Raw genomic sequence first — 12,911 nt, 5'->3', positions numbered from 1 at the left:
TGAGATCTCTTTACAGAAGCAGCTGACAACACCTTGGCAGCAAAATCAGTAGAAGCCACTCCTGGCAGCCATTTGTTGCCTTTTCAGTTGTGCAGATGCAGTAGGCTGTGTATCCACACAGCCTCCACCCACTGAAAGGGACAGCATAACAAGCAATAAAAGGTGGCAGTGCTGAAACCAGAGGGAGCTTCATAGGCTGCTATCACTGCCAGGGCTGTCTGACATGCTGTAGAACCCAACAGCAAAGCACAGCAGTATGCTGGGTATGCTCAAAGAATCGGCTTAGCAGAGGGAAAGAGAAAACACTGTAGTATTTCTTTCTTGTTTCAGTGTGTAACTTGCGACACAAATACAGCAGAAATCTTGGTTGTCATTTGAAGAGTTAGAGACTAAGTTCAGTCATTACACTGTGAACCAGAAGATAGGTGCAGATGTCAGTGTAACTTGTGCTGTGCGGTTGAATCAATACCTCCAAAACATGACCCGTAGCTACGTTCTCTGAATGAAATGGATTACACTGCCAGCACAGCCTTTGAAAAAGTGAATTTGTTAGTGAGATCCTATCTTGTAAGTCAGTAACTCAAAACCAGTTTCCTTTTTTGAAATGCTATCATGATAGCAGCAGCAAATTGAAAAAAAAATTACAACTTCCCCTTTGGAAAAACAGATGGAAAGAGGCTGCCTTCTGCCTTATCATGGATGACTGATAGGTATCAGAATTTCTGCAGTGATGTAGGAAAATGTTTTGTTCAGTGATTTTTTTTTTAATAAATTGGTATCCCATGGTTGACTGGCTATTAGTAGACAGAACTGCAGAGAAAAATAACATTTCATCTCCAAACCGACTTTCTAAATGACTTTCACACGTGGATACGTGGCATTCGTACCTCAGCTCTCCTTGAGCTCAACTGGTATTTATTCTCCTTCCCTGTCACCTGCGTTCCAAACACATGGGTGTCTGTCACCCCAAGCAGGCTTAAGGAAAGATTTAAATACCATAAGGCCAGTTACTGCCTAAGAAGTAAAGTTGCCTTTGTGCTTCAGCAGCAGAAAGTAAGAGAAAGCCTTAGAATTTCCCCCTTGGAAGCTTGATAAGGGATGTCTTCCAACACTTGCTATTACCTTTTCAAAATCTCACATCTTTTGTGCTTACTATGGCCATCAGGTTGGAAAACGCCAAAGAGAGATAACAAGCATCGCCAATTATTCTTATAACTCAAAATTGCACTTTTAATGTGTGCTATTAATAACCTGCTTGATGTTGTTGTATTATATGGAATGATCATTTCAAGGCCAAAATTTGTTCTTGATTAGAGGTCATCAGCTTGATAAATATGCTGGGCTTTTCCACCACTGATTTGGAAATTATTTTAGGGACATTTTGCACAATTCTGAGTTATTTTAGATAGGTAATAAAGAACCAGGATTCACTTCTACCTTATCAATGCCAAATGCTTTAATTAATGGGTTTAATTTGTATATGCTCATAATACATATTTGTAGAAGAAAAATCAGCATCTGTTTCCATTTTGTCATATTTGGTCAAAGCACAATTGAGAGTAAAATGTACTTTTCTAAAACCAGAATATGTTAAATAGTTTGAAGGAGGCACACTCATTCCTTCAAATACGTGGGAGTATAGTAAAGCCATTATTTAAATAAATAAACATTAAAAATTAAAAGTAAAGCCAGCACAAATAGCACTGGTAAAAATTAATAGTGAGCAATTTAAAATCTTAGCACAGCCTTATAGAATTCTGGAAGATTCATTATCCCTTGTCAGTGGCTGCCGGAGTGGAAGAGCTTGTAAAAGCATTGCTAATACCATCGAAGAAACTGTGAGGTTGAAAAAACACAAATCATGAGAGGGCTTTTTGACTCCAGGCTTCAGCCTTTTATATTCAGCTTGTAAATCTTCCCCGGATAAGCACAGAGAAATTGTCTCATATTCTAAAATTAGTTACTCATGCAACAGTTTACGTTTGGACTTATGTAAGAAAATAGGGAATGAAGAGGCTTTTCTCTGGAAGAAGTGTGGTTCTTTCCTGGCTTTTCCTCTTCAATTTCCCAGCATTTCCTCCAATTCAATTTGTGTTGGTTTTAATTTGGGCTATTCAACTCTACAGACTGAAAATCTAAAATTGCTGAAGACCCGCTATTCGTGTGTTGATAACTTCAGTACTCTGCAATGAGGAAAGAAAAACTGTCATCATCTTGTATTCAGCTTTGATGTCACTGTGTGTTTTTTCTGAAGAGCAGGTGGATCTCATGGGTGGATGTGGCAAAACATAAAAGGCTTAAGACAGCATACCATGTATTTTTCTCACAGCAGCTTACAGAGGTACATGAGTTCGCAGGACTAACCAAATATGGGTTTTGGCACATGCAGATGGACTGCAGGCCAGAAAAGTCAGTGCATACGCTATTGGCCATATGAGATGGTTGTTAAAGTGAATCTTTGCAAACATGCATGTTTCTCCTTTCTCATGTGCCTAACCATTCCCACATTGCCCATGGCGCAGGTTGTGAGCTGTATATCTTTGAAACTGTTTATTTACTAGCTTCTGTCCCAGTGCCGTGACTCTCTCTTAAGGTTTTGTTAGGGCTGTAATTGCAGCTACATTCAAAATGTCCAGAATTTAGAATGGCTGGAAACCTGGCCATTCTAAAAGGAGTTGATGCCTTGAGAGGCCACCTAAAAACAGAGACTAGACAGGAGTAAGGAAATAAAGGTGGGTATTTATTTGAAAGGCCTTCAAAGTACCCCCTGGGGAGACAGAGGCTATTACCAAGATGGACCCCAAGATGGACGACAGGTCACGAGTTCTTCACACTTTTATAGGTTTGGTTCATTTGCATATCAGGGTTAATTCTCCAATTAAAGCTTCAGTTTAATGTTGTAATGCCCCCTCAGCCTACCCCCCCTTAGAGGCTCTTTGGTTTATACTTCTTGGGCCTAGGACTTTCTAGGTGTCCTTGGAGGGCAGGCCTGGAGAGGCTTTGTTATGTCTACCTAGCACAAGAGAGCAGAAATTAACAATCTACAAGAAACTTCAGAGTTACACACTAGGCAGTACAGGATTTGAAAAATATAAAAGTGAAAGCCTAAGGCATCAGAGTTACAAAAATGTAAATCCTGTTTTGTACTGAATGGCAGAAGAGGAAGAACTTTGTTTTCTCAAGTGGTGCTTGATAGATAACTGTGCTGCAAATATTCTGGATATGCTTTTGTCTCGCTCTCTGATACAGAAATTTATCTTCTTTTCTCCCTCTCCTTCTTGCAGGGACTTAAAGCAGCCGACAATGACCCTACAGCCCCACCGTATGACTCCCTGTTAGTCTTTGACTACGAAGGAAGCGGCTCCACTGCTGGATCCTTGAGCTCTCTTAACTCCTCAAGTAGTGGTGGTGAGCAAGACTATGACTACCTAAATGACTGGGGCCCACGTTTCAAGAAACTTGCTGATATGTATGGTGGAGGTGATGACTGAACTTCAAAGTGAACTGTGGTTTTGGACAAGTACAAACATTTCATCTGATATTCCCCAAAAGCATACAGAAGCTAGGCTTTAACTTTGTAGTCTACTAGCACAAGTGCTTGCTGAAGGCTTTGGCTTAGGCTGCAAACCAATTTGGGCTCCGTGGAATATCAGTGATCCAATGCTGTTTGGAAAAAAATATTGAGCTCAGTTACACTTGAATTTTACAGTACAGAAGCACTGGGATTTTATGTGCCTTTTTGTACCTTTTTCAGATCGGAATTAGTTTTATGTTTAAGGCTTTAATGGTACTGATTTATTAAATGATGCATTAAAGAGACGAAATATGTTGGGGTGGGGAGGAGTAAGGTGAAACACAATATACTTCAACATGCTTTTGTTACATCGCATTGCTTTTATTAAAATAAGGAGATTAAAAATAAACAAAAAAATCCTCATGGAACAATTTTATTATCCAGGAGAGAAGACCATGAGGTGGAACAATGTACATTACTTCTAGTTTTAGATGTTAGGGGACTTTTTTCACTAAAATTCTAAAACTTATGCAGCTGGTTGCAAATAAAGGGAGTTTTCATATCACCAGTTTGTAGCAGAATTGATTTTTTTTTTTCTTATGCTAGAATGTTAGACACATTTTGGTCTTAATCCATGTACACTTTTTGGTTTTGGTTTTTGGTTTTTTTCTTTAATTTCTAGTATTTTTTTCCCACTTCACTGTAAAAAATGGTATGTGTACATAATGTTTTATTGGCATAGTCTGTGGAGAAGTGCAGAAACTTCAGAACACGTGTATGTATTATTTGGACTATGGATTCAGGTTTTTGCATGTTTATATCTTTCGTTATGGATAAAGTATTTACAAAACAGGTTGCAAACAAGTGACATTGATTCAATTGTTGAACTGTAGTTAGAGTACTCAATATTTTTTTTATTTTTATTTTTATTATTTTTTTTTGTTTGGGGAGGGAGAAAAGTTCTTAGCACAAAAAAGTTTTACATAATTTGTACCAAAAAAAGGGGGGGGAGGGGAGTTGGCCTGATACTGGTGGCACGAGAAAATATACAGTATGTTTTGGGGGCGGGGAGGGGAGGAGGGGAAGGAGCTTTCAAACTGGAGAGACTTCTGAGAACAGCTTTGCCTCTGTATTGTGTACCAGAATATGAATGATACACCTCTGACCCCAACGTTCTGAATAAAATGCTAATTTTGGATCTGGTGCTTGGTTTGGCATTCTTTCTTCTAGCTGAGCAGTCCTGACTACAGTAAATAAAAAGTACACAAAATGTGTTTGAGTTCTGTGAGAAGTTGTGTGTGCTTCTTTGGCATTTCACGCTGCTGCACTGGAAACAAGCTGCATGTAGAAGAAAGCCTGGCACAAATTTGGAAGGCAAGTTCCCAGGTGAAAGCAAAGTGATGTGTGCTGGGATTTCTGGGAATTCACAATTTTCAGTTCCCCACCGATGGCTAGGTCTTTGGTTTAATGTGCATTATCTAAAAAAGAAGTTGGTTCTTCTATTTTTGCATCATTTTTGGCTCATTTCTAGACTGACAGCTTAATGAGTTTGTGATTATGCCTCAGGTTGCATAAATAAAATAAATTGCAGATTGTGGCAGTCAGCTGCCGCCTGGACTTTCTTGTGCTGAAGTGAAGACAAGCCCCTGCTAACCTGAGTGCACATCAAATCATATCCTTCAAGGAGGTGCTTACAATCATGGAACTCTATCAAAAAGCTCCATTAGGAGATTTGTCATTACTGAACATGATTCTGACCTGGTACCATGATTTACTTGCAAACAAAGCAAGCATGGTGGGTGCAGCAGTTCCGTCTTTGTTCTCTTGCAGCAATCTGCTCAGGTTTAATGCCTACATTTACAGACATTAAGGACCTAAGTGTGAACAGTGTGAAGCTCAAACTCGGCAGAAACCCCACAGTTCTGCTGTTGGTCAGGGAGGGGAACCAGGCTCTGGGCCTGGCATAGCTGCCTTCTGTGCTGGGGCAGCTGCATGGGCAGCGAGTTAATCTGGGAGGAAAGCTCTTCACTGGTGCCACTTCAGTGCTACCTCAGCACTCACACCATAATTTACATAATTTGACTGTGGGTTCAGGAGGTAAATCCCAAAATCTGAGTTGGGGAGCGTTAACTGCTACCTGGGGGGTGTCTGCACTGGGCTTTTCATGGGCATGTCTCCTTCCTTCCTCTTGCTCCTGATGAAAGGTAGCAGTCCTCTCAGGTTGGGGTATACTATTTCAACCTCTGCACACCTGGCTAGCATTTATATCATGCATTTGCAGCTATAACTTAATGCTGTAATAAAGCCTTGGTTTTTGAGTAATATGTCAGAGTTACCAACAAGCACCTTTAAACTATTTCCAAATTCAATTTGTATTATAAGGAAAAAGGGATGTAGATCAGGACATGAAAATGAAATCTGGACTATGCATAGTTAAGTAAGGAAAACTCTCATAAAGGGCAGGATTTAAACTGCAAGTGCATGTTAAATAAGCAGAAGACCACTTTTAGCACAAAAAAATTAGGCAAAAATGTATTTTAATCATAATCTATTACCGTTACTTGGAACCAAGAAACTGGAAATGCTAAATGAACATTATTCATTGATATTGGATGTTAAAAGACACACTGGAGGAGAGATCTGTGAAAGATTTCCAATTTGGGCTATAGCATTTTTTTTTTTTGAAGTGGACAGTGGTCATCTTTTATAAGCATTTGGCTGTTCTGCACGGCAGTAGGAGCTTTATCTTGATCAGACAAACTTCCAGCTCTACAGCTCCTTTGAAAGTGTAGCAAGAGTTCTCAGACCTAGTGATAGATCAGCATTAGGTCTGCTGAACAGAAAAAAAAGGCAAATCATTTTTAGACATCTCAGATGCTTACAGAAGAAGAAAAAAGATGTTTGATCATCTTTCATCAAGTTTCAGGTTCATTCTTATTCTAGAAATGTGTAACCAGGTTCTGTACCCATGGTACCTGCTTCAATCCCCATGGGAGGGCTGCACTGAGAGGAAGATGGCTGAACTTTGGGCCATACAGTATTTTTGAAAAGTGGAAATTTTGGCAGCCTGATTTGGAAATGGCATTTGGTAGCGGCATGCATTATCTCTGCTTTGTAGACACTCTATCCAAGGGAAGTTACTGGCGAGAAATGGTGCTTTAGCAACTTTGACCTTTCAGCCTTTCTACAGTTTGTATTTCCTTTCAATGATAGTCTTTCATAGCCTATATCCTTCTCAACTTCAGGGCTAGTAAAGGTGGGGAAGGGTGGTTTCAGGGAATAAACATCTGAAATGGATACCAATGGCCTTACGTGGATGGGTCTGCCTTACTGCATTTTCTCTGGGATTGCCAAACGTTGATGAATCGATGCTAATACTCATCCCATAACAATCTAGAATGTACTCGCCATGCTCCCTCCAGGTAGTTGAACTCCCAAGTGGTTCTTTTGGTGCCAAAGTAGCAAAGTGATTAAAAGCCACATGAAGGCTGCTGCTTGGGAGTTCTCTTTCTTGGTATGAGTACTTTTTTGGACCAGACTCCTTACCCAGGAACATTTACATCTATTCTGGTCCAATTCACCTTAACGCTCAAGGGAAAATCTCTTCTGACGGGTGATGGGACACAGAATCCACAAAAGGGTCTCTCAAATGTTTCTATAGTTGTCTCATGTAAGCCACTGCCAATTCCTTTACACAACTGCTCCCTCCTTCCTGAGGAATCTTCCTGCTAGCAGTAGTAGCATGATTTTGGCAGATTTACATTTCTGGTTCAGGAATGTGAAAGCAAAGTTCCTGCTTTTACCTCAGTCAATATTTATTATTCAAATAATCAGAAAAGTCACTCGAATGCTTAAATACCTAATCCACCATGGATATTTTATACACAATTTTCAGCCAGGGATGATCTGGATTTGTATGGTGCCCTTATTTTTTTCTTTTACATTTGCTTAAATAAACTTTAATGTTTAGTCTTTCTCTAGACAAGGATCTTTCCGAGGAATTTCTTTAAAGCACAGGATAATTTCCCGTTACTTAATATATGTCACAGGAATAACGAAAATCTTTCCCTTTAGCAACAAAGACTGTCTGGGAAACAGAAGTGGGGAGAAAAGGCTAAAGAAAAAAAGGCTACGTGTTCCCCACAGGGACCCAAGGTGCCTTCCATCACGCAGGGAAAGAGCATCCCATTTGTTATGGACCCTTTGATCAATCAGTGCAAGACACTCTCCAGCCAACCTGCTGCTCTGTACTGGCCAAACAGCTTTTTTGAGTGTAACAGTGAGCTTGGAGATGCCCCTTCTCTGGAGTTCCCAGTGTCAGTGCTGCTGTCTGTCCTGCTGGGTTACATTCCAGCACTGAGCTTTCCCAGTTTTCCTCCTCAGTTTACCTAGATAGTTGAACAGTGCCAAATCTCACACTAGGTTTTATGTAATCTTCAATTTACAGCCTCAAAGAATCAAGGTCTTAAGTCTTATTTCGGTTTGGTTGTTTTGCTGCAGGCTGGAGGACATATTCTCCACATAGCAATAGCTGGGAAGGCTTGTCTTCCTTTTCAAAGTTCAGTGTCCTGAACAGTATTTTACCCCCGAAACCTCTGTGGGTTTCTAGGACATCTAAAAATGCAGAAATTGTCAGTGATACAGTCGGTACTTATAATCAGATTTCACATTTATGTGCTCTCTTGACTCTTCTGTCACAGAGGGACATATCCTGTGGTGACAATGTGACATTGAAACCCCACCCAGAGAGCTTTTTGGGAAGATCAGTCAGGGTGAGGTGGTGGACATGTTCTCCGAGCTGCTCTCCTGCAGCTCTGGCTGCAGAGAATGCATTTCTGCGTAGCTGTCACCTCTCAGAAGATTTAGGTGTAGTTGCAGATCTCTTGCTGCTCTTGTCTGAGCACACAACAGCCCATATAGGACCCGTGGAATGCACCCACGTATCTCATCTCCTGTATGCTTGCCACCTTTGCAGTCATTTATTTCCTCAAAAAGATGGTCATTATTTTCTATTTGCTTCCATCCTTGTTCTTCTGCCCCCACCTTGTGAGAAACTAAATTTCAGAAAATACCTAGGACTATTTGTCTCTCATTAACAAAGGGAATGCACTCTGGTTTATGAATTATTCTTGTTGCTTGCTGCATTTCCCAACTAATACATAGTTTTTAAACCCTTTTGCCTTGCATAAACAAATTCTACTTTCTTAGTTCTCTTGGCAAGACTGAGAAAATGTTTCCACTTTTGTTCCTGTTTCCATTTACCCATTTTCAGGTTTTGTAAGAATCACTTTTGCTCTTGTTTTCAGACCTTTAATCAATATGCTGTAACAAGACAGTGACCAATCTTTTCTTCTTGAAATTGGCTATTTTTTTTTTCCTCCTAATGGAGAACATTCTTGTAGACTTCCTGTTTTCCTGTGTTGCACCCAGGAAAAAAGTTAGATTTTTCATTGTTCACAATGGATTTTATTTATTACTATTTCTTAAAATATATTCATTTTGAGAGGCTTTTTTGGGTTTTTTTAAAGCACTAATGCATTTTTAAACCTCATGGTGATACACATTTATTTATGAAACCACCTTTAGGTGGTTCACTCCCTCCCAAAGAGCCTGAATACTGATTCTGAAAGAAACATATTTTGCTCTGGGTATGAATAATGAATAGTAGCATTGTGCAAATTACTTTTATACTCCTGCTTCTGAAGATAAAATTTTTTGATATGGTATGGGTATATACAGACAGACAGATCCATGAGCCCACCCGTTCTGGGTTCCAAATTACAGAAGTTTGATTATTACATTACATTTTTTATCTGCAGTACTGCAGAGTGAGCATATAAAAAGCCAGCTGTCTCTGTGCACCATAAATCAAAAGTAATGGCCAGATAATCAAAATTATGCTCCAATTCTAGAACATTCATTACTGGTGGCATTGTGTGAAGCAGTTATAAAAACAAGCAGTGTGCTAGGATGATTAGAGGGAATTACACTAAAAATGTGGAATCATTACTGGTATGCTTTGACTTGAAGTTAACAAAGAGCAGTTTGCTCAGCAAGGTTATTTCAAGATAAACTGAGAAATAAACAAAAACGTATCTTTTAGCCTGACCTAGTCAGAAAGCAATATTCAGAGCCCTATCTTTCTGAGAACTGATAGTTCCTCATTTGGGCAGAGTGAAAGCAAACAAGAAAAATGACCAAAAATAGTCAACCCAACCCTTAAAAACTCCTCATGGAATGGGAGAGGCAGCTTCAAAGACCTGCTCTGCTGTCATGTTTCATAACAAAGAATTCCAGGCTATTGCCAAGTTTTTTGATCTTCCCATTTTTTTGTGTGGCAGGAATTCACACTGACTAGAGACCAAATAATCTGACTGCAGAATGTCTAAATCCAAGCTCTGACTTAGAGTTGCTTTGGTGTTTCCTGTTGTTCCTTCTTGGTATGACTAATTAAATACTTGCTATACCTAGGAAAACACTTTAACACTTGAACTACTGTTTGGGATGTAAAAAAGCCCCAGCCCATGCTCAGGAACTATGTCTAGGTGTTTTATATGCTGAGTGAATGCCATTATTTTGAAACTAATGAAAATCTCTTGTAAAGCTCCAGATTTTGTCATGAAAGAAACAGTTCACAAATCTTTTGCATTTATTCACAAAATAAATTGTTTTCTGGACATTCCCACTCAGCCTTCAGCTCTTTGAAGGCAACCCTGAAATGGCAATAAGGTTTTCATATGGGTTGATGACCACAAGGAAACCTTTTGAGCGCTAACCTTCAGGCTTGTCCTTCAGAGGCTGGAAAGCAATCCTTTCTACTGAATAGTAGTCCATCAGGTCAAGTTCTCATGAAAAATGTTTCCCCTTTGAAACTTAGTAGTGTCAACATATATACTGGAGCAGAGCATTACAGAACATAACTGAGAGTGGCAGAACACGGCCCTTCCAACGTGGGTTCAGACCCAAAGCCCCTGAGTCAGCTGAGATGCTCCCACTGGCAATGCCCCCCAGGCACTCAGCTCAGGGAAATATTTACGTCTGTATTATTCCTGCAGCCATATGTGGTAGCATTTGAAGCTAAACAACCTTGAATCACCAGTAATATATGCAGGAATGCATTTGTTTTCAGAAAATAGAGACTGACATAGCAATTTCAAGTTGTTACCAATTGTCAGTCTACTTCCTTTTGAAAAATGTCCTTTAATGACTTACTTACTATTTTTTAACAACTCACTGTATTCACCAAGGCACTATGCTTGCTGAACTCTGGAGAATCTTGTGATGACAGGTGACCCAGTGTAAATGAGCTTTTACAGAAATCTATTTCAGAACTGAGTATTTGGAAGAGAATTTTGATGGCAATTTTGTTGGCTGACGGTCTCAAAGACCACTAGACCCTCAGAATTTTAGTAGCTGCCACAGGAATATCAGATCAGCTGCCATTCTAGAGGAGAGGGAAAAGATGATGCTGCGAAATTAGATTTTAACACTGCTCCACTCACACATACAGTAGCAAAAATCATAAAGTAAAGTGCTGAATCATGAGCTAGATGCTGTATAAGTATTTATTGTAGGTCTGTGGGCCACCTGCACAGTGATGGTGATTTTGCAAGGATAGGATTCATATTCAGTCTCAAATAACGTATCAGGCTTCTCTGAAGATCATCACAAGGTTATTTGTCCTTTCAGCTTACATGAATATGCTGTACTTCTGCATTTGTGGATCTTACTGCAGGGGAGGTTTTCTCCACTGCTTGAAAACCCTTAGTGAGTCTTAAGTAAGTGTATGTTTTTGTTAATTGAATATAACACTGTGTGGGATCCCCAACAAAAAGAATATGTTTGTGAAAGTCCACTTGATAAAGATTATAATGAAATTAGGGTAGAAAGGGCAGATTATAATAGCACCCCATCAAAAATACTATATAAATTTGCTCATTGCAGACAACTGAAGAGGTGTTTCACAGCAGTATCATCTTATTGTGACCTTCTTTTAATTCTAAAAAGAGTCAAAATGGGTGTAATTTTAGAACTGGAGAAGTAGGGATAGAATGAGCACTTATTCTGTGATCTTGAAAAATGGGACTTGTGACCCCCCTCAGTGAAAATAAAATTGCTAATGTCAACCCATCTTTGGCAGACAGAACCTCTCATTGATTTTATACATAATTCAGCACAATTGACAGCCTTTTCAGGACAAGCTGGAGACTGATATGTTATGGAGGCTAAACTGCTTCTCCCTTCTGGAAAAGGGGGTCTCTTGAGGCCGTGATTTGTGTTTAATGGTGTAAAGAGTTGGAACTGGGAAAAGTTGGACAATGTTATGGCTGATATGAAGATAGTAAAGTAGTGGCATGGTAAAAAACTGCCTCCAGTGAATTTGTTACTGTCATAAGATATAAAAAAAAAAATCTGTTTTCTCCTCTCTGTCTTGCCCCAAACTGTAGTAAAAGAAGTGGGAGTGCATTACCCACATTTAGTTTTGCACATGCAGTACCAGGTATGTTGTCTGTGCAATCAGCTGGCAGCCCAGCCATGGTGGGACTGACCAGCAGAAAAGCTTATGGAAAAACTGTGCGGAATCCTTGCTGATGCTCTTCTGCTTTTGTCACCTGTTGAATTGTTCAGAGAAATGAGCAGCTGTGGGGTAAACCTGTGCATAAAACTGAAATTTATTAATTTTCTCTGTCTGTGTCTGAGTTTCCATGAGGGCTCCTGAATGGTTTTTCTGGGATCTTTCCAGGGTAAGAGCAAGTGCACAATCTCTTCTCCATGAAGCAGCTGCTAATCCTGACCCTCCTTTACACCACTGGAACATTTTTATTAGCCCCAACCACTCTCCAAAGGGCTCCTTGTACAGTGGCAGGGGCAGGGAAATGTGAAATAATAAGCCTAAGGGTGCATTTTTGTACTCCATCCTCTCTTAAAAAAATCTTTTGACTCCATGGAGCACCACCTTTGCCAAAAAGCTGGTGCACAGCTTTCCTCATGGTGGCCACCCAGACTGTCCAGTCTCTGGCCACCATGCACCTTGTGCACAGCCAAAACCAGAGCAGAAGAGACTTCTGTTCCTGATCTGGATGTCCTGAGAATCCCCAGGGTTAATTTGAAGTACTAGCAAAACTGTCTCTGCAGTTTAGGAACAGTAGTAGCAGAGACATATTGTTCTATCTTATTTTCCTTTTTTTGTTGTGTTTTTGTGAGTCACTGACGCACACAGTCTGTATTCATTGATGGTATGCAAAATTCAGTGCATGTAAGAAGCCATTCTCGCAGAGTTATCAGATAATTAGATGTTTTGTCGCTGTCTTGCACTGTTTCATATAAAGTACTTTGAATGACAATATGGCAGCTCCTTTCCCGCAAACTTTACAGGCTGCTTGTTACAAACTGTGAG

At 39.9% G+C, this 12,911-nt stretch overlaps 1 protein-coding gene across 1 annotated transcript in view; it reads left to right on the top strand.

Moving 5' to 3' along the window:
* CDH2 (cadherin 2) overlaps nucleotides 1-3,491 on the top strand; it is a gene marked incomplete at both ends in the record, with an annotated part of 115,058 nt that extends 111,567 nt beyond the window's left edge. Inside the window, one exon of the mRNA XM_082282548.1 lies at nucleotides 3,285-3,491. Coding sequence (XP_082138674.1) covers nucleotides 3,285-3,491 — 207 coding nt within the window. The remainder of the gene's footprint in view (nucleotides 1-3,284) is intronic.
* Nucleotides 3,492-12,911: the final 9,420 nt, after the last annotated feature.

This window comes from Coloeus monedula (assembly GCF_965178545.1).
Source record: "Coloeus monedula genome assembly, chromosome: 1".
In the NCBI taxonomy this organism is placed as follows: Eukaryota; Metazoa; Chordata; class Aves; order Passeriformes; family Corvidae; genus Coloeus; species Coloeus monedula.
This window is presented reverse-complemented; position numbering and strand designations above follow the sequence as displayed.